This window comes from Cariama cristata, unplaced genomic scaffold (assembly GCF_000690535.1).
Source record: "Cariama cristata isolate BGI_N322 unplaced genomic scaffold, ASM69053v1 scaffold4867, whole genome shotgun sequence".
Classification (NCBI taxonomy): domain Eukaryota; kingdom Metazoa; phylum Chordata; class Aves; order Cariamiformes; family Cariamidae; genus Cariama; species Cariama cristata.
Genome location: NW_009627001.1, coordinates 27,436 through 51,276, shown reverse-complemented (window position 1 = coordinate 51,276; position 23,841 = coordinate 27,436). Strand labels below are relative to the sequence as shown.

General features: G+C 40.4%; 1 protein-coding gene across 1 annotated transcript in view; it reads left to right on the top strand.

The window, feature by feature from the left end:
- The window catches only part of LOC104164821 (CUGBP Elav-like family member 2), a gene marked incomplete at its 3' end in the record, with an annotated part of 79,857 nt that overhangs the window by 31,310 nt on the left and 24,706 nt on the right, over positions 1–23,841 (top strand). The window contains exons 2-3 of the mRNA XM_009704269.1: positions 344–426; positions 22,945–22,993. Coding sequence (XP_009702571.1) covers positions 344–426; positions 22,945–22,993 — 132 coding nt within the window. The remainder of the gene's footprint in view (positions 1–343; positions 427–22,944; positions 22,994–23,841) is intronic.

The following is a 23,841-nucleotide window of genomic DNA, read 5'->3' as shown; positions in this document are numbered from 1 at the left end:
GAGCTTGCCATGTTGCTTATTTTCAAAGTATAATGGGGAGCCTTCAGAAAAATATAACCTTATTTACACTGTACAAAGCCGATTGGATTTTGGTTAACTTAATTTCTAAGTGATTACAGTTCTCTAACAATGTAGGTGTGCTATAGATGCAATGCACAGGGGGTGACTTTTTATTTTAAACCATGCAAGCTTTCTTTTATTCATGTCATTCAGGCAACCTCATGATAATTCACATTTCCAGCTTTCATAATGTGTTGTTCAACCCCTGTTTTTTCTCCCTCCCTATTGTACTCTCACAAATCATACTCACTAATTTCTGAAAGCTTTTCATTTCTCTCTATAGGTTGTTGTTTCGTAACATTTTATACAAGAAAAGCTGCTCTTGAGGCACAGAATGCACTGCACAATATTAAAACTTTACCTGGGGTGAGTACATTTACTTTTTGATCCTAATTATTTTATCACCAGAAAAGTAACCCTTTTGCTCAAGATGCTGCTTGGTGCCCCAAATGACCTTGATCTCTTCAAGGGAGGGTGGCTAACCTGATGGTCTGTCCTGTAACCGTGCCAGTCCTGTAGCCATTGCATCACCTCAAAAGGCAGTTGCTCTTCTGTAGAAAGTCCCTTGGCTGGAAACAGTGCTGATGCCTGCTGACTAGAGGCAGTTACTGAAGTGCAGTGTAGATTCAATATTTTTTTTTTATTTAAGGGGGAGGAAGGGGGAAAAAAAACATATGGCAGTAAAACCACTGCACTGCTGGAACTTCTAGTTTGAAAAGGAAGAGAAGAGGAAAAGACAAAATACAGCTAACTTTGTTAAATGCAGCCTTTATCCACATGGTTTCTAAACAACCTGACTGCATCGGTATGGGGGCTGCATGTCAGGGTACCGTAGAGCGTGGTACCACGTAGCTGCTTGTACAGTGTCATCCGCCTCTCCTCAGCAGCCTGTTCGCACTGATACCTCTCACCGATGGCTGAAACGGTTGTGGTGGTGGTGGTGTACAAACTGTAGCTTGTATTATCCTATGATTGATCAGATTTAAGTTACAGGGCTAAATAGAAGTATATCTCTGGTAATTGCATGACTTAACTCTGAAATCTTGTTCTAATGTTTCCATTTCTTCTGCTGAACATAGCCAAATACTTTGTGAATGGGAAAGGAAAAATATAAAGGTTGGAGGTATATTCCCTCTTGAGGTAGGGAAAATGTTTAAGTGTATGATTGGAGTGTATGGTTACAGACACAAAAATAGATAAATGTATACAGCACTGTATAGATAAACAGAACATCGACTGAACTTGGACTGGCAGTTATATAGCCAATATCTTCTTTAGTTCCTACATGCTGTATGTGAAATTGGACACTATGTGTCTGAAAAATTCACATCTGGCCAGCTCACTTTATGCAACTCCTGCTAGGAAAACTACCTCATCTGTCATGGAAATGACCAACCTAGAGAAGTATGTTGGATAGTTACCTGTGAGTCCTGCTAATTCAGCAAGGTAAAATAGGAGTCCTCTGTCATGTGCAAGTGAAAATGCTGGAAGAGGTAGCAGGAAATCTGCAGAGGCAGGCCAGCTACAGGAAAATAAAAATTGTGGCACTTCACATTCAAGTGATGTGTTCCAACAACTGTCCCTTGCAAGGGACAGTGTCAAGACCTTACAAGCCTCCCAGTGGCAGGCTCAGCTTTTGAGGGTGTAAAGGATGGATGTGTCATCCTCAGAGAGAAAGGAAGATTCTGAGGGGCAATTCCCTTTGAGACCTCTCAGAGCTCAGGTTGAATCTCAGCATCCTCTGGCTCTGCGATGCCAGTTGTTGGTTCTCATCCCCACTGCCAGAAAATGCCAAGCACTTGGATGAATGTTCTCTAACCCACTTCAGCTAATGTTGCACTTAACCCAACTCATTGTGTAGTTGCTTTCCAACATGCTTTGAGTCAAATGGTTGTGCTGAATTGCTGGGTAGGATGGACACTCCATTGGAGATGGTCCTGAGCTGCTGGAGCAGCACCCTGCCCAGCCAGCATCTCTGGGTCCAGGAAGGATGTGGGACCCTACCCTGAAGCTCTCCCTTGAGATCTATATATCGCTCCCTTTAGAAGCAGAGAGGTTCCCTTTGTTTGCTCCTCTGTTCTTCCCTGAACCCCATGAGCTGGCTACTGTGTTTGAGAGATCTTGGTTATCTATCTCAGAGGGTGACTCGGAGGGACAGACTCCTTCCCTGACTTCCCCATGTACAGGTGGCACACCTGGCTCAGCTCTGCATCATATCTTAATTGAGTGGGGCATCATTTTTTCCTCTGCTTTTGTACAGGTAACGAGCATGCAGCAGTTAAAGAGACTACTGTACCTTTTGATTTTTTTTAAATAAAGCTCAAAAATATAGTATTTTTTTCTAATGCTACCTCTAGCTCTTTGTCATTTAGAACTTATCTTTTCAAGCTGTGTTTTTCCTGTCCTGACTGTGAGGTTACAAACTTTTCTTTTAAGGAAATGTCAAAATTACATTCCCATGACTCTGGGGCCTGGGCTTTAAAAATATTCCTGATACTGCCAGAGATGTTAGGATTTTACTTTGAGATGAGTTGTTATACCTACTTCTTAAAGGGACACCTTTAATAAAGAGAAGTGACTCAAATACAGATCTGTTACTTCTCTTTGAGAACGATTCAGCATATATTGTATAACAGATTCTATATTTTGCATGTGCTGTATGCTGACATTCAGCATATATGGTGATACTGTTATGCTGCATCTGTGTATTCCCAAAATAACTTCATTTAAGCATGCTTTAAAGTTGTAGCACACGTGCTGAAAAGACTTCACATTAGCAGGATTCTCCTTATATGAATTTTAGCAATTTCCATGTTGTTAGCTCTTGCCCGCTAAGCAGCTTTCACCAAACGAGCAGGAATCAGTAGTGGATAGGCCCATGTGCGAAACAGTCTCAGAGCAAATGGAAGCAATCTTCTGGTGGAGTTACAACAAGGGATGAATTGGGATCAGGCTCATTGGGGCATCAAGTGTCAGCTTGCTTCCAGTAAACGAGATATGGTATGTAGGAGGTTCAGTAATAAGGTGTCTCCTGGAAACAAAAGAACCTGTGCTGTCCACTTTTACTGTAATACCACCATGCGTCGGATAAGAGGCATCCTTAAATAGCCCAGGAAGAAAATGTGAGGCAAAGGCAGGTGATTTATTAGTGTGAGGTAGGGAACGATGGCAGATGCAGGAGCAGGGGGCTGCGGGGACGCTGCGGTGGTTGGAACTCGCCTGCATTTTACCTACACACAGGTATAACCTGCAGTGCTGCAGAAGTGTGGAGGAGAATACTACTATGTTCATTAAATGATAGAGGAGAGGTTATTTTTGGGCTTAGTCTTCTCATTTCTTAAATGCAGACCTGTTCCACTTGGCTCAGCAAGCAGGTTTTGGATCAGCACTGGTGAAGCCAAAACAGTGGGGTTTTTAGCTTCCAAGACCCCATGTTCAGTTTAATTTAGGTAGGTATTTGAGCAAAGCCTGCAGTGCTCTGTTTCTATATCTTCTTTTTGCATGGACCTCATCCTTGGAGACATGTAAACACGAGTGCTTCATCTGCTCTTTTGAGCTGCACCCTTTTAGTGGACATGAAGACAATAAGACCAGACATAAATGATTAATGCAGAATCTTGGAAGAAAATATTGCAGGGTGCCTTGCTGTTTGATTACAAGCCTTGGAATTAGTCAACATTTCCATAATTCTAAACCAATATACACCTGTTTTCCCACTGTGATGTGAAGGCACAACTTAATTTAACAGAAACCCCGCTGTGCTAAATCTCTCATTAAATACCAAGCTAGTTCTGTAATTTAAAGTTGCAGCACCACTATTTTAACTGAATTGCCTTTGTATTATAAAATTAATAAGAAGCTAATGATGCACTTTGCTGTATTCTCTCAGATTTTTTTTTCACAGCAACAACAACAAAAAAGAAAGATAAAGAAGAAAAACATGTCACCAGCTGACATCTCAAGGCTTTTCTGGTTTTAATCATTTTCCTGAGGATAAAATTCATTTAAAAGATTTTTTTAAATTTTTAAAAACTTTCAGCACAAGTAGGATCAAACATCGTCTTTTTACTCATGATTAGTATAATCTCTCTGTTAGTCAAAATATTCCTTGTCATATAATGGAGCTTTTATCTTTTCCCCAAAATGTATTTAGATATCACTTGTTATGGTAGGATTGCTCCTAGGCAGAGAAGAAGATATATAGTGTTTGAGAAATACAGGCATATTGATATATATGATACATATCAATGAAATACGGACAGTTCTCTTCTGTTTACTTGGTGCTGGCATCACAAGTAGCTTTTATGTCTTGTAAGTGAACAACAAGAATTTCCAGATATGTCTTTTCAAATACAACATGCAAGCGCATAGCTCATATCCTAGCTCATAGGGATGTGGTTTGTATTATTCAACTTACAGTCAGGTTTTCTTGGAACGTTCATTTGGATTTTGTTTTAAAGGCAGAAAGGAGAGAAGAGAAAACCTCAGTTTGCATGTAATAATGATCTTAGAAATGTGCTTCTTTGGGATGAGATGTAGAACTTAACTAGTCTCATCTTCATTAAGAATCTCATGGCTGTGTTAGAGGTATTTAACTTCTATTCCCTAAACAAAATAATCCAATAAATTCCACCCATCTAAATTTATTCTGTACTTTCAGTTAGATGTAATCATCTTAGTTCCCCGATGCTCTAATTTGCTGCTTTGTGAAAATTGGCTTCTGTATAGAGGGCAAACCTTGAAGAGCTGTATGCAGGGACTGCTTTAGCTGCCTTCATGGCACTGACATTTTTTGTTTGTTTTAGTTTTAACATGCATTAGTTTAAAAACAGAATGTGCTCTGTTTTGCTGACTAGTGAATCTGGTAGGATTTTCTGGCAAGAGTGAAGTGCAGATAGGTAACATAAGAGCGCTATAAGTTGGTTGGATTCTTGGAGGCCAATACCTGATTTAATACACCTTTAATCTCACGTGGGAGCTATTTGAAGTCAGGAATTGATGGGAATCCGTGTGTAAAATCTACACCTAAAACTATTTGGACTCTTTGTTCTGTGTTTGAAGTTAGATTGATTGAACATGGCAATGATTATTTGTTACCTATATGTGTATTTTTGCATATATCCTCATAGCTAAGGTTATCACAAAAAATAATTAACAGCCCACACAGATTTAGGCCTCAGCACACCTGTGCTTTTAACAGACTAATGGTTTACGTGACTCTTATTTCAAGTGGGATATAGATATTCCAGGTAACAGCAAACCCTTTGTATTGAAGTTCTGTCATGAAATTAGAACATTAGCTGTATGAATCAATTTATTTAAGGGTTTAACAATGGATAAATACAGTTTTGAGAAAGCTCTTAAAGTTTTAACAGCAAGGTGGAGTTTGTAGGATCTGTCTTGTAAAATATTAATGGCTTCCTTTTTTTCCAGATGTTGTCGAGGGAAAGATTTTTCACTCTTTACATTGTAAGAATTACTGCTGGTTTTATTAAATGCCGTTTACGTGGTAGGAAACAGAACTGTCTTAGAGGAAACTGTTCCCTAAGTATTCTGCTCTGGCTGTAAGGAAACCTTGGGGTCCATTTAGGGGTGTAGAATACGAAAAACTGATTTTTAAAGAGGAGCTTAGATCATTCTTCTCTTTTGGTGCCCGTTCACAGTAGGGTTCGGTCTGCCCTACACCAGGCTGACAATCATCGGCACGATGCTGGTCTGCTTTGAGGCTCCCCCTTGCCCCCACAGACCAGCCCAGGTTTGACATTGAGTGTAAAACACACTTGGTCTTGCTATGTGCCACGGTGTTGGTATCACATCTATCGGCAAGGAAGTGCCATGGCCCCTCCAGGGACATGGGGCTTAAGGGGTTGTAACGTGGGAGAGAAATCGCAGCATTGTGCTGAATCAGTTCAGCCGGTTATTTAACCTTCAGAATAATCTGTTTCAAAATGCAGGCATCCATGACGACTTACTATGAATCCACATTGACTTTCTGATAAAATACCATTTGTCCAACAAGAAGCAAAAAAACAAATATATTTCTGATTTTCACTTTACCTCATGAGCTCATTTCTGATGAATGTTCTGGCACACTCCTTTCTGGAGTAGCGTTTTAATATCCAGTTCCCTTCTCTGCTTTAGGCCTTATGAGTTGTCAGTACCCTATGAACATTATGTAAAAATTACCTGTAATAAAAAGGTAATCATCCAAGATGACTTGAATAATAGCCTGAATATGAGATACCAGTGACTTTGAGAGATTTTGACAAACAGAACGGGAATTCAAAGAGTAATTAAGTTAGTTAAGGGATTGGAGTGATTGATTTATGATGACAAATTAACCTAATTCAGTACCCATATAGCATGGCCAAATGCTGTTTAATGAAGGATCCAAAAAGTCTAGAACTGTTTAAGTGATAAAAATAACCAGATGGGAAAGTGGAGAATTCCCAGCGAGAGCCTATTCCTAGGAACCGAGCTATAAGACATTGAATGATGTTGAAAAAGTGAATCTGGCCCATTTCTTCCTTTAAAATGCTATGCAAATGGAATCACTTAATGATACATTTTGTCCAGCTCAAAAGTGATTTTTCATTATGCAAATATACCACTTCCACCTCTGCCCCTCAAAAAAAGTTTCAATGACTTTGCCACTTAAATGAAAAATCAATATTTGCACAAATTCAGGTACCTTAGTATAAAGTTTGGGTTTGCATCTACCATTACTGTGAAACACAGAATGGATCACCAGCCCTGAATTAATGAAATGGTAAAAAGTTACTTAGAAGCCAAATGAAATCCCTGTAAGTAGCTGAACTTGCAGCTCAGTGGCAGAACGATGGCTGTTGCGCAGGCATAGGGAGAGGGGAATATTGACTAAGTGAAAATAACTTCTCTAAATTAAGAAAAACATTTAATTCATAATTATATTGTCTGTTTTTCTCAGTGAAGGATGGGGGGAAGATTCACCTTCCCATACAGCCTAATTGTTAGGGTAGCTTTCTGGTGTGCAGGAGAATGCAGTTCGTATCCTCTCTGGCTTGTTTGTTGGAAAGATGTAACTTGAATTGACCTAACAGAGCCTTCATCACTGGACTTAGTTGAGATTGGAGGTCACCATTTCTCTTCTTGAAGGTGTTCCACTGTGTATGAAAATACTAAACTCTTGTGGGCTTGAGAGACAGCAAGTAAAAGCACTTGGTTGCCTAGTACTGAGGGCACTGACTCAAGAATTTTGATATCTGTATATGAGTCCATGCTCTAATAAGTATTTTTATTATTTGGAAAAGCTTCAAATGTTTGGAAGATACTCTCCAAGAACAGGGAAGTGCAGGAAGATCCGTTGACCTGAAGCACTGGGAGAAGAAGGCTAAACCTTGATCTGCCTTCTCAGGGGGGTGATGCCCCAGCCTAACCCCTGAGATATGTCAGGAGGGTGCAGGGCTGCACGGGGTGCGGGCATCAGTGAGCTGTTTCAGGTCCTAGACATTCATATCAGACTGTTGCTTTTCCCTGGTATAGCAGAACTGCTGAGAAGCAAGAGCACATTAGCCAGCTGCAGATGCTAATACATGCTCGCTTTTTTAGATAGCTCTTTTGCAGTAGTTCAGGATTTTTTTTGTACAGCTTTGCAGTATAATAATATTGAGATGGAAGCTAAGTAACGCATAATACTGGCTTAACCTCAGAAAAATTCCCTAATGTGAATCCCATCCCCAAAAGACCAAACTGTTCTGGCACGTCACACTGGGCTTTACCTCTGATTTCCGTAACTCCGGACAGTTGAGGTCATCACTTTGCAAAAGGCCTCCAGAATTTAATGTCCAACTTCGAACATCTTATTCAGCAAGGCTGGAGGATCCGTTCACCGGATATCACTTTCAAGCTGGATACCCAAAAATCACTGACTGGAGAACCTTTTGCTGTGCACTTCAGAATGGAAAACTCTAAAGAAAATTGAGAGGCCATCGCTGGAGTACTCTAGGGTATTGCAAAGCTCACAAAGATTTAGGTGGGATGCTTAGCTAAGGATAATAGCTCAGGCTTTCTCTTAAACAGCTATTTATCCTCCTGCTGGTGTTAGCTGTTTTCTGTTATCCGGAACAGAAAGTACAGGTGCTTCAGTCAGCCTCATTAGCACCATGACACAAGCTATTAAAATTGTCTCCGTAATGAAAAACTAGTTCAGGGAGCCTTCCTAGCTGTCTGACTACTCTGACAATAGTGAAATTAGAAAGGCAAATCATAAACAGTGTTGCAGGCATCAGGAAGTAACATCATTAGAGATGCCCTTGGATGCCATTTACCTGCCTCGATAGCAATGTTTGGCGCCTATGGATCTGAGTTATGTTATGACTAAAGAGGCTGCACTTCATGGCATGTTTATAACAGAGAGATTGTTTGTTCAGCGTCCTTCTGCCATTGTGTCCAACACTGTGAGCTCTGCTGCTTCTTTCAAAGATCTCTGCTCTGCGTTCTGTGGCTCTATGCATTGCTGTCGAAGGGATGCAATGTTGTCTCATTTGGTCTTTGTACTCCCATGATGGTGTGGGAAGCTGAAGTATCCCTAGCTAGATTTCTCCCATCTCAGTTGGGTAATGAACCACACTGTTTAAATGCACCGTGCTGTTGTATGTGACAACATACATGATGAGAGAGAAAACGTTAAGTTCTGTCTTCTCTGTGGTCATTAGAAACCCCATAATATGTCCTGGAAAACCAAGTGAAACTGGGTGGCTTGATTGAGCCTCCTGCTAACACACTTTGGACATTTATATTCTGCCTAATTAAAAATACTCTTTGCAGACCCAGAGAGATAATTGATTTTTTGCTTGTTCTCCACAAGAAATTACCATCTTCATCAGCTTAGTTGGAAGAGCCACTTCTTTGTCTGCCCTTCCCCTGTGGGGTGCAGAGCAATCCTTTCGCCTCTTGCCAGGAGGGTCAGGGAATGCTAGAAATACTCAGGGATTCATTTGGGTAGAAGCACCTCTTTGGGGTACCGACGTGTTCATCTGATTGTCATGGTAGACATCCAAAACCTTTAGAGACACTAAAATGGGCTGTGAATTCCCACCCTGAGAAGTTAAGGCTAGTTGCAGAGCTTGTGTTTAAGGCTGTCAGTGTATGGAGCAAGTGATCAGCACCCTCTAAAACAGAGAGCAAATATCATTAAAGTCTTAAATACCTTTTAACGGCAAAAGGAGTACCAGAGTGGGCAAGGCTAATGTTTGTCTTACTTTTGGAATGGTCCATCTTTTCACTTGCAGCTTTGCTGAAATCAGTAGTGGCTTTGCTCGCAGAATGTAGCCTGAGAACCTCCAGGAGCAGAGGGACGCAGTCACTGAAAAACATGCCACCATAACTCCATTTATTAGCGAAAGCCTGTCTCTGTTGCCTTGTGCCAGGGAAGTTAACAAAGCAAAAACTGCAAAAGAAAAAAAAAAAATTTAAACTAAATAGAGGCTTAAGCAGTGGTAAACAAAATGTAGCTTCCTTTGTGGTTGATTTTTATCCAGCTGCAGCCAAATATCAAAGCGATATCAAAGGAAAGCTACCCATTAATTAATTCAGACTGACTTCACAAAGCAAGCTGGAGCTTTTGCTGATATCTGATTCTGACAACTTCCTAATCTTCACAAGTTGTCATTAAGAGTGGCATTAAAGCAGTCTCCAGTCAATCCCAGCTCTCGCCCTATTGTAACTCAGAGATGGGCTATCTCCCATCGCAAGAGGCGGGGGATACGCAGGCAGGGGTTAGAACAGGCAACTTTGCTTCTTTGCAAAAGGAATTTGCAATGTATCAGGGAATCTCATGAATACATTGCCTCTGTCATTCATTCTAGGAACGCTCACCCAATCCCACTTGCAACTATTACAAGTTGCAGTGAGTGGAAATTTTGTCTTCTGAAGGAGAAACACAGGGAAAAAAACAGAGAAAGGAAGGGAAAAAAAAGCTCATGGCTGAAAGAAATAACTGGAAGTCTGTAACGATCTTTAAGAAAGTATGAATGGAGCCTTATCATTGATTTCAAGATAGAGAACATAGGATTCTGGGCTGAAGAAAATAAGATTTTGGAAAATAAGATGCTAATCAGAGGATAAGATTAGTTTTAAACTAAGAACTGAAAGTCAGGTACCTCCATAAGTGAAGCTTGTAATTCCACCGTGACAATAAACAAAACACTTTAGTGTTCGTTACTGCTGCCAGATCTCTCAATGGGATTACAACCTCATGCAGAGATGCAAGGTACATGAAACCTTTATGTTTCCATTCAACTGTGAATGGCTCAAATGATTGAAGGGAATTTGTGTTCTAGACCATCACTTGAGCAAGTATCCGCCAGACAGCGACTAATATTATTTTGTGGCCAATTCATGTCAATACCTTAGAGGAAAATGTGCTGTGTTGTTATACAGTATGTTCATTTCAAATATTGTGAAGAATACAGAGAGGATAAATGCTGTTGCGGGAGTACCTCACCAAGCAGCCACAGAAGCATGGACGTAGATGGTGCATTTATTTTCTCCAGGGCCAAGATCTGCCCAAATGCCAGTGACAAATGGGAATTATTTTTGATTGTACACAGAACTGAGGATTTACCGCCATAAGAGGTGAAAGAAAACTTGAATCAAGTATCAGGAAAAAAGACTATTTGTCTAATTAGAATAATCTTATAAAGAAGCAATGTTAAATCCCAATCCTTACAGGCATTTGGGGTAGGAAATAATTAGAAAATATATGATAGACAGTGATCCTGTATTGGCATTAAGTCATTTGAGATGAGCTACTGGATTTTTTCATCTCTCAATTCTGCAATTGCTAAGAAGTGAGAGAAATTGCTATGCTTGTGTGAAAACAGAATTGTCCTATTTGTACGAAAATATATGATTAACCAAAAAGAAAGATGTTGATAAGTAAGAGCTACAGTCAGTTTAAATGCTGTGCTTATACGCTTGTGTCTGGAGGGCTCTGAGGGTTGCTCAGGCAGGCGTGTCCCTTGCCTCTTGTGACCCTGTTCATTTTGCAAAGAATGACATGAATTTATCCCACTTTAGAAGTGGCCTGATAGCTAGCAGCTCTGATGTCTGGCACTTGTCTTCCACCCTGTTGACAAGAGAGCCAAAAATAGAGGGTGTGACTTGGTGAAAATTTCTTTTCTGCACCCATGCCGTCTTCCCCTGTGCTTTCATTGCCTTCCGCTAGCTTCACCGAAGCTGCAACAGCCCTCAGGCTGCATTAGCTCTGCTCAGAAAAAATAGCATATGCCAAGAAAACAGGAGTTCAAGACTTCCCAGTAGCTCCAAATGCTACCTTTGGAGCAGGTAGGATGGATGATGTAAGACCTTTTAGCTCAGTTGGTTTTATCGGAGGACCTTCCTGATAGCTCTCTGTGGCCTCCAGCTGTTCCACCTGAAGCCATCCCTGCAAAGAGATTTCTTTGACCTTTTAGGCAAGCCGTGCATAGAGATGTTACTCATGGGGCATAATGCAGAGAAAACTTCTAATTGGAATAGAATAGCAATATAAAGAATAAGTAAGAGAAGATGGCTTTTCACATACTGGCATTTATAATCACTAAATGAAGCATGTTGATGCTTTTTTCAAGAGAATCAAGGGGCCTAGTCTCTGGAAAAATGCATCAAGATTCATGTTTGGGGTCAGACACTAGGTCAGAACTTTGCAGATGGGTGGAGGCAGGTTGATTTTGGCCTTACTGTTCCTGATACCGTCCCTTTTACTAACAAAAGCTTAATCGCAGCTCGGTCCAAATGCCACAGCCAGCTGGAACTGACTCATTCTTCAAGAATATATGTTTCTGCTAATGTTGTCCGTTTATTTTTTTGTCTGTTTAACTTCCCAAGCACCTATTGAGGGAAATATTTAAATGCATTAGAATTCCTTAAGATTAGCTTTATGAATGTACACTGCATGTTTAGTATAAATAAAAAATACTTTCCTTATCCCAAAGAAAGCACTTGCAAAGTACATTAGCTACAGAGATGCTAAAAATTTCAAGAGGATGAGCTCATACAAAGGAAGGTTAAAAATTATACGGTTTCTTAATGTGATTCTTACTGCTGTTTGCAGTTGTATGTATACATAAGTAGATGTTCATATTTTCGTGTGGACAATGTGTGTTTGTGTACGCTTGTGGCTGGAGACTGCAGTAACATTCTGTTTTCATAGATGGATCAAATATTGAGCGATCTTTTTTCATTCTCTCTCCATAGCTAGGTTATTTCGCCACTGCAGAGTATTGGCATAACACTGAGTGCTTTTATTTGGATGCTGATACTGGATAGTTGTGGAAAATTCCTGTAACTTCAGCTCATGGAGAGCTTAAATAGAATTTATGAGCCATATCCTCATTTGGCGTAAAATATTATGGCTCTGCTGGTTGAACAATCAAACTGTACTATTTGCCCCAGCTGATCTCAGTCAGGATTTTTGACATCTTCATTCAAAACCCCTTTTCTACCTGAATGCTTTGGCTATTCCCTGCAATATTTAAAGAGGCATGTGTGTTGACAAGTACTTTGGGGCTCATATCTGACCTTTGAAGAAATCTGGATTAGTCTGTGTTTGGTAACAGGAAGGAATTTGCCTGGCTGGCTGCCGGACAGGTGGGAATTGTGAATCAAGACATGTACTCTGGACTCAGAACTGCTCTGCACCTTTGCGAAGTGAGAACACCAGCAGCCCCACATCACTGGTGCCAACTGTTTCTATAAATTGTGCCCTTTGCTCTAATCTAAAAGGTAGAATTTCAATGGAAGTTATAATTTTGATGCTTTGGGGGCTTATTTTAGACTTACCTCAATCAGACTTTTTAGCTGTAAGATGTTCTTGCTGGTACATTGTAATGCAAATATGAAAGCTTTCCAACAAGAGCTTAAAAAAAACTTTACGTAAAAAAAAAAAAAAATCCCATAGCCTAGAATTTGACTTTTATACCAAATAATAGACTCCAGTTTCTGTCAGAAGAGGAGACCAAGTGTGTTGTTGGATCAAGGTGACCTTCCATGCTGCTGAAAGAGTCAGGCAGAAGATACGCTTAGTAAATAAACAGAAAAATCTGTGATGTGAAACTGAGGGAGTGGTTGAGGCTGGTTTCTCTCTTATTGAACAAAAGCCAAAAATGGAGAAGATGAGTGTAGATGAGATAACATTGTGGAAGCAACAGAGGAGCCCCTGACTATGCTTTCTTGCCTTTCTGAAATGTTGCTGTCACTAGTTATTCCATTTAAAGGGTTATTTCCTGAATTTCAGCTTGGCAAAGGTAGAGGATATTGCTGAGCATAATCACATGGTGTTTTCTCAGAGCATAGTTCACAGAGGAGACAGTACATGCAAACACAGAACAGCATAAATCTTAAAATAAAACTTCTGCAAAACAAGCAGTTAATATCCTGGTAGCCATGCCCTCAGTCACAGCCGGGTTTGTGTTTTGCATTACAAAAGCCATTTCACATTTGTGAAAACTTTTCATTTAAACTAAATTTTTTCATAGTCATCGGTAACCTAAAAGAGAATTTATTTTATTTTTGTTTGGGATTGTGTTTTGGGGGGAGGAGAAGAACGGGGTAGAAGAGTGCTTTGTTTTCTTCACAAGTTTCTGAAAATCGTCCTAGACGTTGGTGTGGAATCAGTAGGATTTAAGTAGAAAGGGAGGGGGTTCATGTGGATCAGGCTCCAACGTCAGCACCCTAAAATGGTGCCCACAGCCTGAGGTACTTGAATGCTTCCATTTGGCAGCAGGAGATTTTTTTTTTAAGATGGGAACATTGTCTTGAGCCTTTACAGATTCTGAAGTCATAAATGAGAAGGACAAACTTCCCTGAACATGCCCTCAGGAGTCAGTGCTTCCTAAGCAGGGGATTTGGCTTTTGCTAGGAAAAGAAATGTGAAATACGCCTCTGCGGACCACTCAAGTTAGCACAAGACTCTGCTTTGCTGCTTTCACCTTCTAGGATGGTTAAGAGACCTCTGTTTCATTCCCATGGGAGGTGGGAAGACTTTTCATAGAAGATGAGATAATAGGTAGCGTGTTTTGACTTTGCTCTGGCTCCCTTTTCCAAATATTAGTATGGGGGGGTGGAGGTGGGTGGTGCTCTTAGATGCAAAGGAAAAGTACTCTTTTTTATGTCTCAACCTCCTGTTGACTTCTGGAAACCAACACCCAACTAGGGAGATGGAAGAAAGTACGGCTTCAGAACACTTGAGTCATGTCCAGTGGGACATTGACTGTAAGGCTTGTGTCATGCTGGGAACTGAGTCCTGGCATCTTAGATCATGCTGGGCAAATCCACCCAATGCAGCGCAAGGCTGCGTTAGTTATTATATGAAATCCCAAACCCACGACAGCTTGGCTGGCATTTGGTTCCTCCAGCTATCTTGGATCACTGCTTCGGGTTCTTATGTTACCTCTTGAGTAGGGTATCTAGGGAGTAATATTGTAAAAAACATCTGCTTGTTTTCTGCTCAGAAACAAGGGCAGTAATTTTTGCTCCTCACAGTTACCTTGAATGGGTGTTAAAGCTCAGTCAGTTAATGTCATGAAGAGACTTCTGTTATCTTTCTGTGCCTTATCGTTTAATGCAAAGGGAAGAAAAAAAAAAAAGCACATTGGCACGCAAACGTCAATTGGCAAAACATCAACAAAAGTTATTGCCGCTGCAGATGAGATGGATAACTCTTGCTGTTAAAATCATATCTGATGTTTTGCTCAGATGTCTAATGGATTTGCTTTTTAAGCATGGATGATACAAAATATCCCCAAGGCATTATTCCCAACAAGATATAGAATCCCACTTAATGTCTATTTTTAGGATTGAATAGGTTCTGAAAAGGCTCATTTGTTTGAAGGAAATATAGTTAATCACTTTGGTTTCCATGTGATTTTGAAGAGAGAAATTTTGGTCATACCTCCCCTTCCTTATCTCCACTCCGTTTGGCTCACATGTGTCCTGGAGTTGTTGCCATTTGTGTGGGTGGTAAGAAAGGAAGGAAGTAAGTAAATGGAGTAGAACTGCTAACAGAGCAACAGTGGTTATTTGTACATTAGGAAGTGAAGTTGTCACTTCTAAGAACGCCAACTTTTTCATTTCTATATGAGGGTACAACTTTCAAAGGAGATCAAGTGTTATAGCCTAATTAGTAAACGTACGGGAGGAACAGCAGGATGTAGGGGTGACTGTAGAAGGGATTGCTAGAATATTATTGTTATTTTAAAGCGCAGCATTGTTTTTGGTCTCTCGAGCTAATGTTCAATTTAACTTGAATTTAAAACACAGAGTGTAGTGGATTGCAAATGACTGAGTTGGAAAGCTTCCAAAAGTCATTGAATTTCAGCAGTTTTAGTGTTCTCCGGTAAAAGAAACGACTTGTTTTAAGCAAGCTATATGCTTGTTTCTGTGCTTTAAATAGAAAATAATGATGTTATACATTACCGCATGAAGTATATTTGGCACCCACCAGCAATATTCATTTTCTCCTGCTTCTCTCCCTTCCTCCTTCCCTCTCTTCCTTTCTCCCTCTCTCCCTCTCTCCAAAATATGCATGTATATATATATGTCTGACAGTAATCTAGGAGGCCAAGTAACAGACCACATTCCTCTACTACTAAAATTGTGTGAATACCTAGCACAGTTTAAATCCCTTAAATTGGGATTTATGAAAGGATGACAGCAAACAATCTTCTGGCTATGCCATCGCTCAGGCGGTTACAGCTACTGCTTTGCATTTTTTTATGAGAGTCTATGTGATGGATGCACGTTTGTCCTCCTTTTAGCCGTGAATAAACTAAGGTAAATGACTTAAACCAATACTGGGAAGCCAAAGCTCCGCCTGTGCCGGTAAAGCGAGCAGGACCACGGCATTGGTCTTGGAGCCGGTTAGCACTTTCCTGCACGGTGTGTGAGCATATTTGGGGGGAGTAACATGGGCTGGACGCTGTTCCCACTGGGCAATATGGACAAGGCCATCCTGTTTTGAGAGGAAGGGGAAGTATAGCTGTGTAAATGCAAGCTGTACCACGCTACTTCTCTTAAGAGCCAGAGAGCAGTCCTTTGCCTCTTTTATTCACTAGTATTTATTTGGCCTCAGAGACTGTCCTTGGTTCCCAGAGAAGTTCCCTGAAGCTGTAGCCAGATATTGACTGTGTAATTCAAGTTAGTTTTACCCTAGAGAAGTCATTCTAAACAGTTCTCTTCGATAGGAAAAAATACCTCTTTCACTTCTGGGAAACTTGTATTACTTGTGAGTCACAAGGGTTTAAAAAAGCAAAACTAGTTGACATTGAAGTGATGTGAGACATATGTTCAAGAGCTCCTCCAAAAGGATCCTACTGAAAAATTTGGGAGCTAAAAGCTGAGATGCGGGGCTCGGTGTGTGTCTAGAGATGTCTGCACATAGTAATCCAGAAGAACAATGATCTCTGAAGATGCTGAAAATCATTTAATTCTCTGGTGCTTATGGACCATTTTCTCTTCTTCCCCCAGTCTTTTGTTAGGTCAATACATTCCTTCCTGACTTCCAGACTTAGTGAAGGTGTTCAGGAACCTGGCAGGGAGAGATTTGGGTTCTTCTTTTCCTTGGACTGCTGATCTAATTAAGCTGCGCTCACTAATTGGATCAGGAGCTTGGAGAAAACTTTAAATTCATTCCCAGACAAGAGTTAGGCAAAGAACGTAAATTTTTCCCACTGTTTTTCATGCTGGTGCCTCTTTAGGTGTTTTTCTTCTCCCATGCCTTTAGCCTGTCCCTGCTGCTCCTTAATACTGTCTTCCTCTTTGGTTTTCCTATTGGTTCCAAAAAGTCTATGGATTTATAATCCTTCCCCCAAGAAGAATATTAGGGTTTTATTAAGGTCTGGCATCTCTTCTTCTCTCTCTCACATCCTCTTCTGCCATTTTACAATTCTGAGATGTACAAAATGTGAAAGAAGTCCCCTTTGGCTTCAACAGTGATTAATGCTAGCAAGAAGCAAGTCCCAAAGTGCTAGAAATTACAAGATACATGCAAGCTCTCATCATTTAGTCATAGAATCATAGAATCATTATGGTTGGAAGAGACCTCAAAGATCATCAGGTCCAACCGTATACCTGATGCCACCATGCCCACTAAACCATGTCTTGAAGCGCCACATCTAAACATTTTTTGAACACCTCCAGGGACGGTGACTCCACCACCTCCCTGGGGAGCCCGTTCCAATGCTTAACAACTGTAAGCAGTGAAGAAGTTCTTTCTAATGTCGAGCCTGAACCTCCCCTGGTGCAACTTGAGACCGTTTCCTCTTGTCCTATGCAGTTTGTTTGGTTTGCGTGGTAGCCGAGTAACCCAAGTTCTTCAAATTTACCCTTTGCCTGAAGGAAGCTTTAGCTCAATTTTGTGTTGTGTTTCCCTGTGATGCCATCTGCGAGGGTGAAGATAAGGGACAAACTGAGCTGCGGCATGGCTAGAAACTTATAGCCTTAGCAGACGATAGGATAGAGAGGAAGGGAACAGGTCTAAAGAGGGCTAAGAGCTCTAGAAATCTGCTGATGGCTTTAAAGGGTTGTAGAAAGATGATGAGAAGAATGTTAAGGAGTGAGGAGTCATGGATAACGTCCTCCACACACATCCCCTAAACTCCCATGGTGTAAAGTCACACTGTGCTTAACTTTAGAGAGCTTTTAGGAGATGGTTTTTGACTGACATACTGAGCTGGGTGAAGGCACGGGCAGGTTTACATGCCTTCAGGTCCTTTCTTGACAAGTGGTTTTCTTTCCTCAAGGCACAAGGAATGACAGGAGCGAGACATGTGCAGTCTGCAGTGGCAGAAACGGAGAATAAAAGCTGCTAATAGGTGTAGTAGTTGTGTATGAAGGTGTTTTTGCAATGGACCATAAAATAATGATTTTTCATAGTCTAATTACATGGCCAGAGTCTCAGAGGTGCCGAGGGCACCTGAATTTCACAGACTTAACGCAGCTGCGGCAAATTGAGCCCATCAGCTCCTTCAGCTTCACTGAAAGGCATTTCCTGCTTTTTAATCACCAAAGTCCTCTGTAAGATAAACATACTCACATATATAACAAAATACCTCTTATTAAACCAACCGATACAGATCATTTAGAGTGTTGACTGCCTCGGCCTGCAAACTGTGCTTCACTCACAGAAATTACTGCTCACAGGCAGTCTTTAGCCTACCTAGAACATCTGAGTGCCCGTTTCTCTTCAGAAAATGGATGGAAAGCAGGTACCCAAAAACCTTTCCACTAAATATGCTGACAACTCTGAAATGAGATTTAAGCAATTGCTGGTGACGCGGTGGTCACTCAGAGCATGCCAATCCCGTGCTCGGCCATGCCTGGAGAGACAGTTCTTCCCCATTCACCCCTAGCACTCCGGGTTTAAGATTACACCTGATTTGAAGCATCCCCTGACTAAATAAAACAAGCTGTAAGCTGATCGCCTCGTGCAATGTGCAAGCACACAATAGTAATCACAGCTAATGACTCTGCTAAATGCTAGGCTGCACACACCTCCTTGTTTGGTGTTTGTTTTGTATACAGAAGGTAACATTGACTGAATAACGAGGATGCCAAGTTACAGATGGGGTTGTGGAATCGTATTTGACAGCCGATTAGAGTAATCTGACAGAAATGATGACTTAATCACCACGACAGACTCCAAATTCCCAGATAGAATTCCACCCAGGTTAATCTAATTTCCTTGCAATATTTTTGCCAGAAATAGACTCTTAACCGGCTTGTTTTCTTCCATGCAGATGTCACATGGCTTTGACAAGAATGTAAATAGGTAGCATTATTATTGTCAAAAAGATGACTTTGAGACTCTAAAGATGGAGAGGATGCGTGCCTTTGAGAGGTTTTTGGGTTGCTCTGCTGTGTTTTTTTCCTCTAATGAAGTTATATTTACATACGGTGGGATATACTCAGGAAAAAGCGGGGGAAAAAAAGATGTAACTAGTCAATTGTAATTCTAGGCCATGGCTCAGTCCTGCTGCTACCCTCGACATAGCCAGCGGCCAGATTCTCATTGATTTCAGGGGGATTTTCAAGATTGCATGTTTGACAACTGTTTCTTTCCTGTGGACCACATCAGCACCCCTGCTTGGGATACACCCAAGGAGACGCGGTGACATGCTTGGCCTTGGGCTTTGCGTGGCCTCCGTGGCAGCGCAGGCAGTGGATGGAGCCCCCACTTTGCTGCCAGCACTGCCTCAAGGCACTGCTCAACCTTGGGCAACAGGCATTTGCCTGCTCTCAGTCGTAAAACAGTGGCATGGTGTGTTTTGAGACCTATGGATAGAGAATGCGTATAGAAGAGGTAGGTCGTGCCGTTACTGGCTGCACAACTGTATTCGGTAGAGCTCTCTAAAATATTGCTGAGGAGAGGTTGTTCCTTACAGCCCATACTCCAGTCTGGTTTTGATATCCCCATGCGCAGTGCTTGCCAGGGGAAGCTGCCCACACTCAGAAGGAACCTACCTGAGAGCTGTGTTGCTCCCTTTTACTATATGGTCTGAGCACAGGATGATGTTAATATCTATAAATTATTTACTGCAGTTATTTCTCTTATACTTGCCTATTCATTAATTGCAACTATGAATTCATAAATACTGTCTTTTCATAAGCAGAACTTTCTTCAAGCAGAGAAAAAACACTTCCTGTTTTTCTGTGCGACAACATGAAATACTGAGAAATCACTTACCTTGAGATCCATAAGTGTATGGCTTTGTGATATATAGCTACAATAACAGCTTTCTGATAAGACATGAAATCCTTCATTTCAGTAGATGACATGATTCTAGTGGGTGGCATCTAATTTGAAACAGGTTTATATCATCTATAATCTTTTGGAGGGCCTCGGAAAGTGCAGCTATTTTATTATTTTATAGCCTGCAGTTATACAAGCAAGATATAAAACGCACAGATTATTTTCTCTTTTGCTCATCGTAGAGTGAAAGGATAGTACATATTTAGCCTTTGTCTCTGCCCCTTTAATTTTCTTATTCACTGCACGCTTCTTTGGTGCTCATTCTTTTCTTTTCTTTTCTTTTCTTTTTTACACCTACTTTTAAATATTTTATGGGTAGAGAGCTTATAATATGTATTGTCACGGCAGTTGTCTCTAGAGGTCAGCAATGAGTTTAATAATGAGATGCGAACCAGTGACTCTGTAAAACCCATTTCAGGTTATAAATGGCATGTTTTATTGAATCTAGTGTTAAAGGTTGTTAACGTATCAATTGGTGATGGTCAGGGTTAAACAAGCTTCAACACGAGCCCTCTCATGTTAGGAAACTGTCAGTAACCTATTTTTCCACCTTCCTCTTCGCCGAAGCCATGTTTGTGTATCGCATCCATTTTACCGTGGGTATTCCGCGGTTTAAATGCTCCAGGCCTGATCTGAATCTTTTATTGGTTTTGCACCGCTATAATTTTGTTAAACACAACGACATCACTGCTGACTCTGTCTTGCTGGTGCGAAGAGAATTTGGACCATGGGATTTTAGCAGGAACCTTTGAAATCAAGTCAAAACCCAGTTGAAGTGTCTTGTTAAATCTTGCCTCTTGCTTTGTGAATGTAACAGATTACTGATTTAAAGAGCTTGGGGTAATTATGTATAACAGAAGAGGATGATTTCTGACATGGTAACTGTGTTTGTCAGGTAACACTGATCTTTATGTTGTGACTGTGGGGCTGCAAAAACAACTTCACATAAATTTGGTCTAAAGTTGGCTTTTCTGGTTCAGATAGTTTGAAAAGTGAAAGGTTTTTAACATTGCTAGAATGCCTTTATTCAAAATGTCTCCACTTAGAGGCATATAAATGCAGCTAGAAAGAGCAATAGATTCTCTGTCTATGAAAGGTCTGGATTTGGGTTTTTCTTTTATAACCTGCATATTTCCAAATTTGCAATTCTCAGTTTTCTTTCCTCTTATTTTCTCACCAATCCATTGCTCCTCAGAAATGTCAATACCTGCAATGGGCTTATGGAGCAAGTTACACCTTTTTTCTTCTTTCACTTTTTGCTTGCTGAGTGGACATGCTGCATCACATTCCCCTGAATTTAAAGCCTCCTGCAGTGCCCAATGTATTGTTGATGCCAGGAAAAATGTTAAGCACTAGTTAAAGAAGATAGAGTACAATGGAAGTTCCCTTTTTTCTATAAATTAGATCGAATAAGAGTGGTGGCAGACAAGTACTGGGCTATTAAAGTCCATTTGGGAAACAAATGATTCAAAGAGAACAGAATTGTTAAAATTGAAGCAAATTTGTGCATCCTGGTGACTACATCCACCTTGTGGCTTTGCATTTTCCATAGGGCACGGTGGGGAGTTTTGCACGCAGTACAAGGAATGCATTGATTTGCAGGACCAGGGAGCGTTCTGGACTTTGAGTAAATCTTACGGAAACATTCACAGCAACGTTTTATATTTTCTAAAGAATCTAGCAACTGTGTCCCTGGAGGTTGAGCGACTCCACCAAAAGCAATGCAGATTTGGTTTTCTGTGACGCTTTGAAGGCACATTTGATATGAGTGCATGGATGTCCTCTCCTGCTCAGCTGTTTTTGTTTCCCAAAGTTTGCCATAATAGTCTTTTATAAAATAAAATGGAATTGCCTCTGACATTTTCAGGCAATACTCAGCCCTGCTGCACTGAAAAATGATACAAAAGAAGTAAGAGCATAGATTTTTTACCTACTCATGTGAAATGGTGAGGAATTGCTGAGGAGAGAAAAGACAGTGGCCCCACTGCTGCCGGAAGGTTTCTGCAGTCAAATCTCAGCAATTCTGCAGAGCCCTATGAAAGAAAATAAAAGTGGGGTTTTTTGCAAGCTTAAACATCTCCCACATTGAAACTCAATGTGAGGTCAGTTCTGAAGGCTTTTGAGAAGCTGTAACAAACTTTCCCTGAATCCATCACAGTGGGCACATGGCTGGCTATAACCACTGTCCAGTGGAAAGCCACACACTCTGATCAGAGGGAGTTCAACTGTTGTGGTTTTGCTATTCCTGAAACAACAGAAAACACTGTTCATAAAAATTTTGTTGGAGTTACCAGCAATTCGGTGTGTGGGGGAGCATCATTTAGTCATGAAAGCTGAGGACACACCGTACCGAGCGTGCCGAGGTAGGATGCCATGTGATGTTCAGCATAGCATACAGCACAGAGAGATTGATTGCTTTTGCAATAAGAGGGACATGAATGGAGGAAGAGATTGAAAGGAAAAAGTATTAGGAGTTTTTATGGAAGCCAGAGTTGTGCCATGTTGTTATGGAAGCTTTATGAATGAATGTATAATGTATTAAAAAAAAAAAAAAATGCGATACTAAACAGTTAGAGGAAGCACAAGTCTCTTCAGTTCTGAAAGAATCAGCACATGTTTTTTTAATTACAAGCAAAGTTCATTTGTCAAACTCAACTCCTCTGAGTATGTTTAAAATGCTTGCTAGCTCTTAAATTACTTGAAAATTCCATCTCAGTTTTGGCAGTGTTTGAGCTCAAGGAAAAAAAGTTGGTAAAACAGAAACCAAGCATGCCATAAACTAATGAGGGCTGTAACTTTAGAGGTCTTCTGAAACTAGATGCAGCAAATTAAAATTTTATATGAGTCCTGTGGGCCCAATGATCTATTTTTTTTAATCTTCCTGGTTATAAAGTGCTCCTTTACCATTTTATTTTTTCTTAAAAGCCTATAATATAGTGTATATATATATAAAATATAAAAAGCCTATAATATGAATTTATATAATTTCAACATGTTTAATATTAATCATATGTCTTTTTAGCCCTTCCTTAAAAACATGATTCTTGATTTTTTATGACTATCCAACCTGCCTTACTCCTTTTCATTTTTGTTTTTAGATGCATCATCCTATTCAGATGAAACCCGCAGATAGTGAAAAGTCAAATGGTATGTGTTTAATTTAATTTTACTTAATTGTGACTCTCTGTAAACTAAAGCAAACGCAACGCTGTGAGAGTTTTTGCTTTACTCCTTGTGTGGTGAAAATGATATGTTTTTTTTACACCTGACATGCTGGGGAAGATATTGACCTGGTCTGAACTCCCATTTATCGTCTGCTTTAAAGAATGGAGGAAATGCTCTGAAAAATGGTCTTCCTTGTACCTACTGTATGTCACGGTCTACCTTGCTACATATGTCTTTCCCTTGTGTTCTCCTAGCCACGAAGTGATGCAGGAGCACCTGATATTGCTAAGATGGAGATGAAATTTTAATGGTGAAAATAAAAAAGAAAAGAAACAAGAAACATTGCTGTGTTAACACACTGTGTAAGCAGGTGATGGGCCTTAAACATTTGCCTAAACTTCCTTTTTACAGAATGATACTGTTCTGAATCTGAGCCAAATTTAAGTTTTAATCATACGCTTGATTCTGAACTGGGAAACCCACCCTGTGGCTCTCTGTATACGTATTCCTCTCGACGACTGTAAAATGAATGCTATAAAGACAGTAATACCCATTCAGAATACTAGGGTACTGCCTAAGTGGATGTATATGACATGCAAAATAGACTGCATGCTAAATCTATTAAACATGCCAGGTCTGTATATTCAGGGAAATAGGATAATCGGATGGTAATGCAACCTGGCTGTGTGTGATTCTTTAAAAATATATACATGTGTATATTTTGCCCCTTGATTTGTTCCTGTAATTTTCTAAAATATATGTTAAAGATATCATCTGCCTTCTTAGATTGCAAGAGCTTCATTTTCCCATAAGGCCCACATAATCAGAGC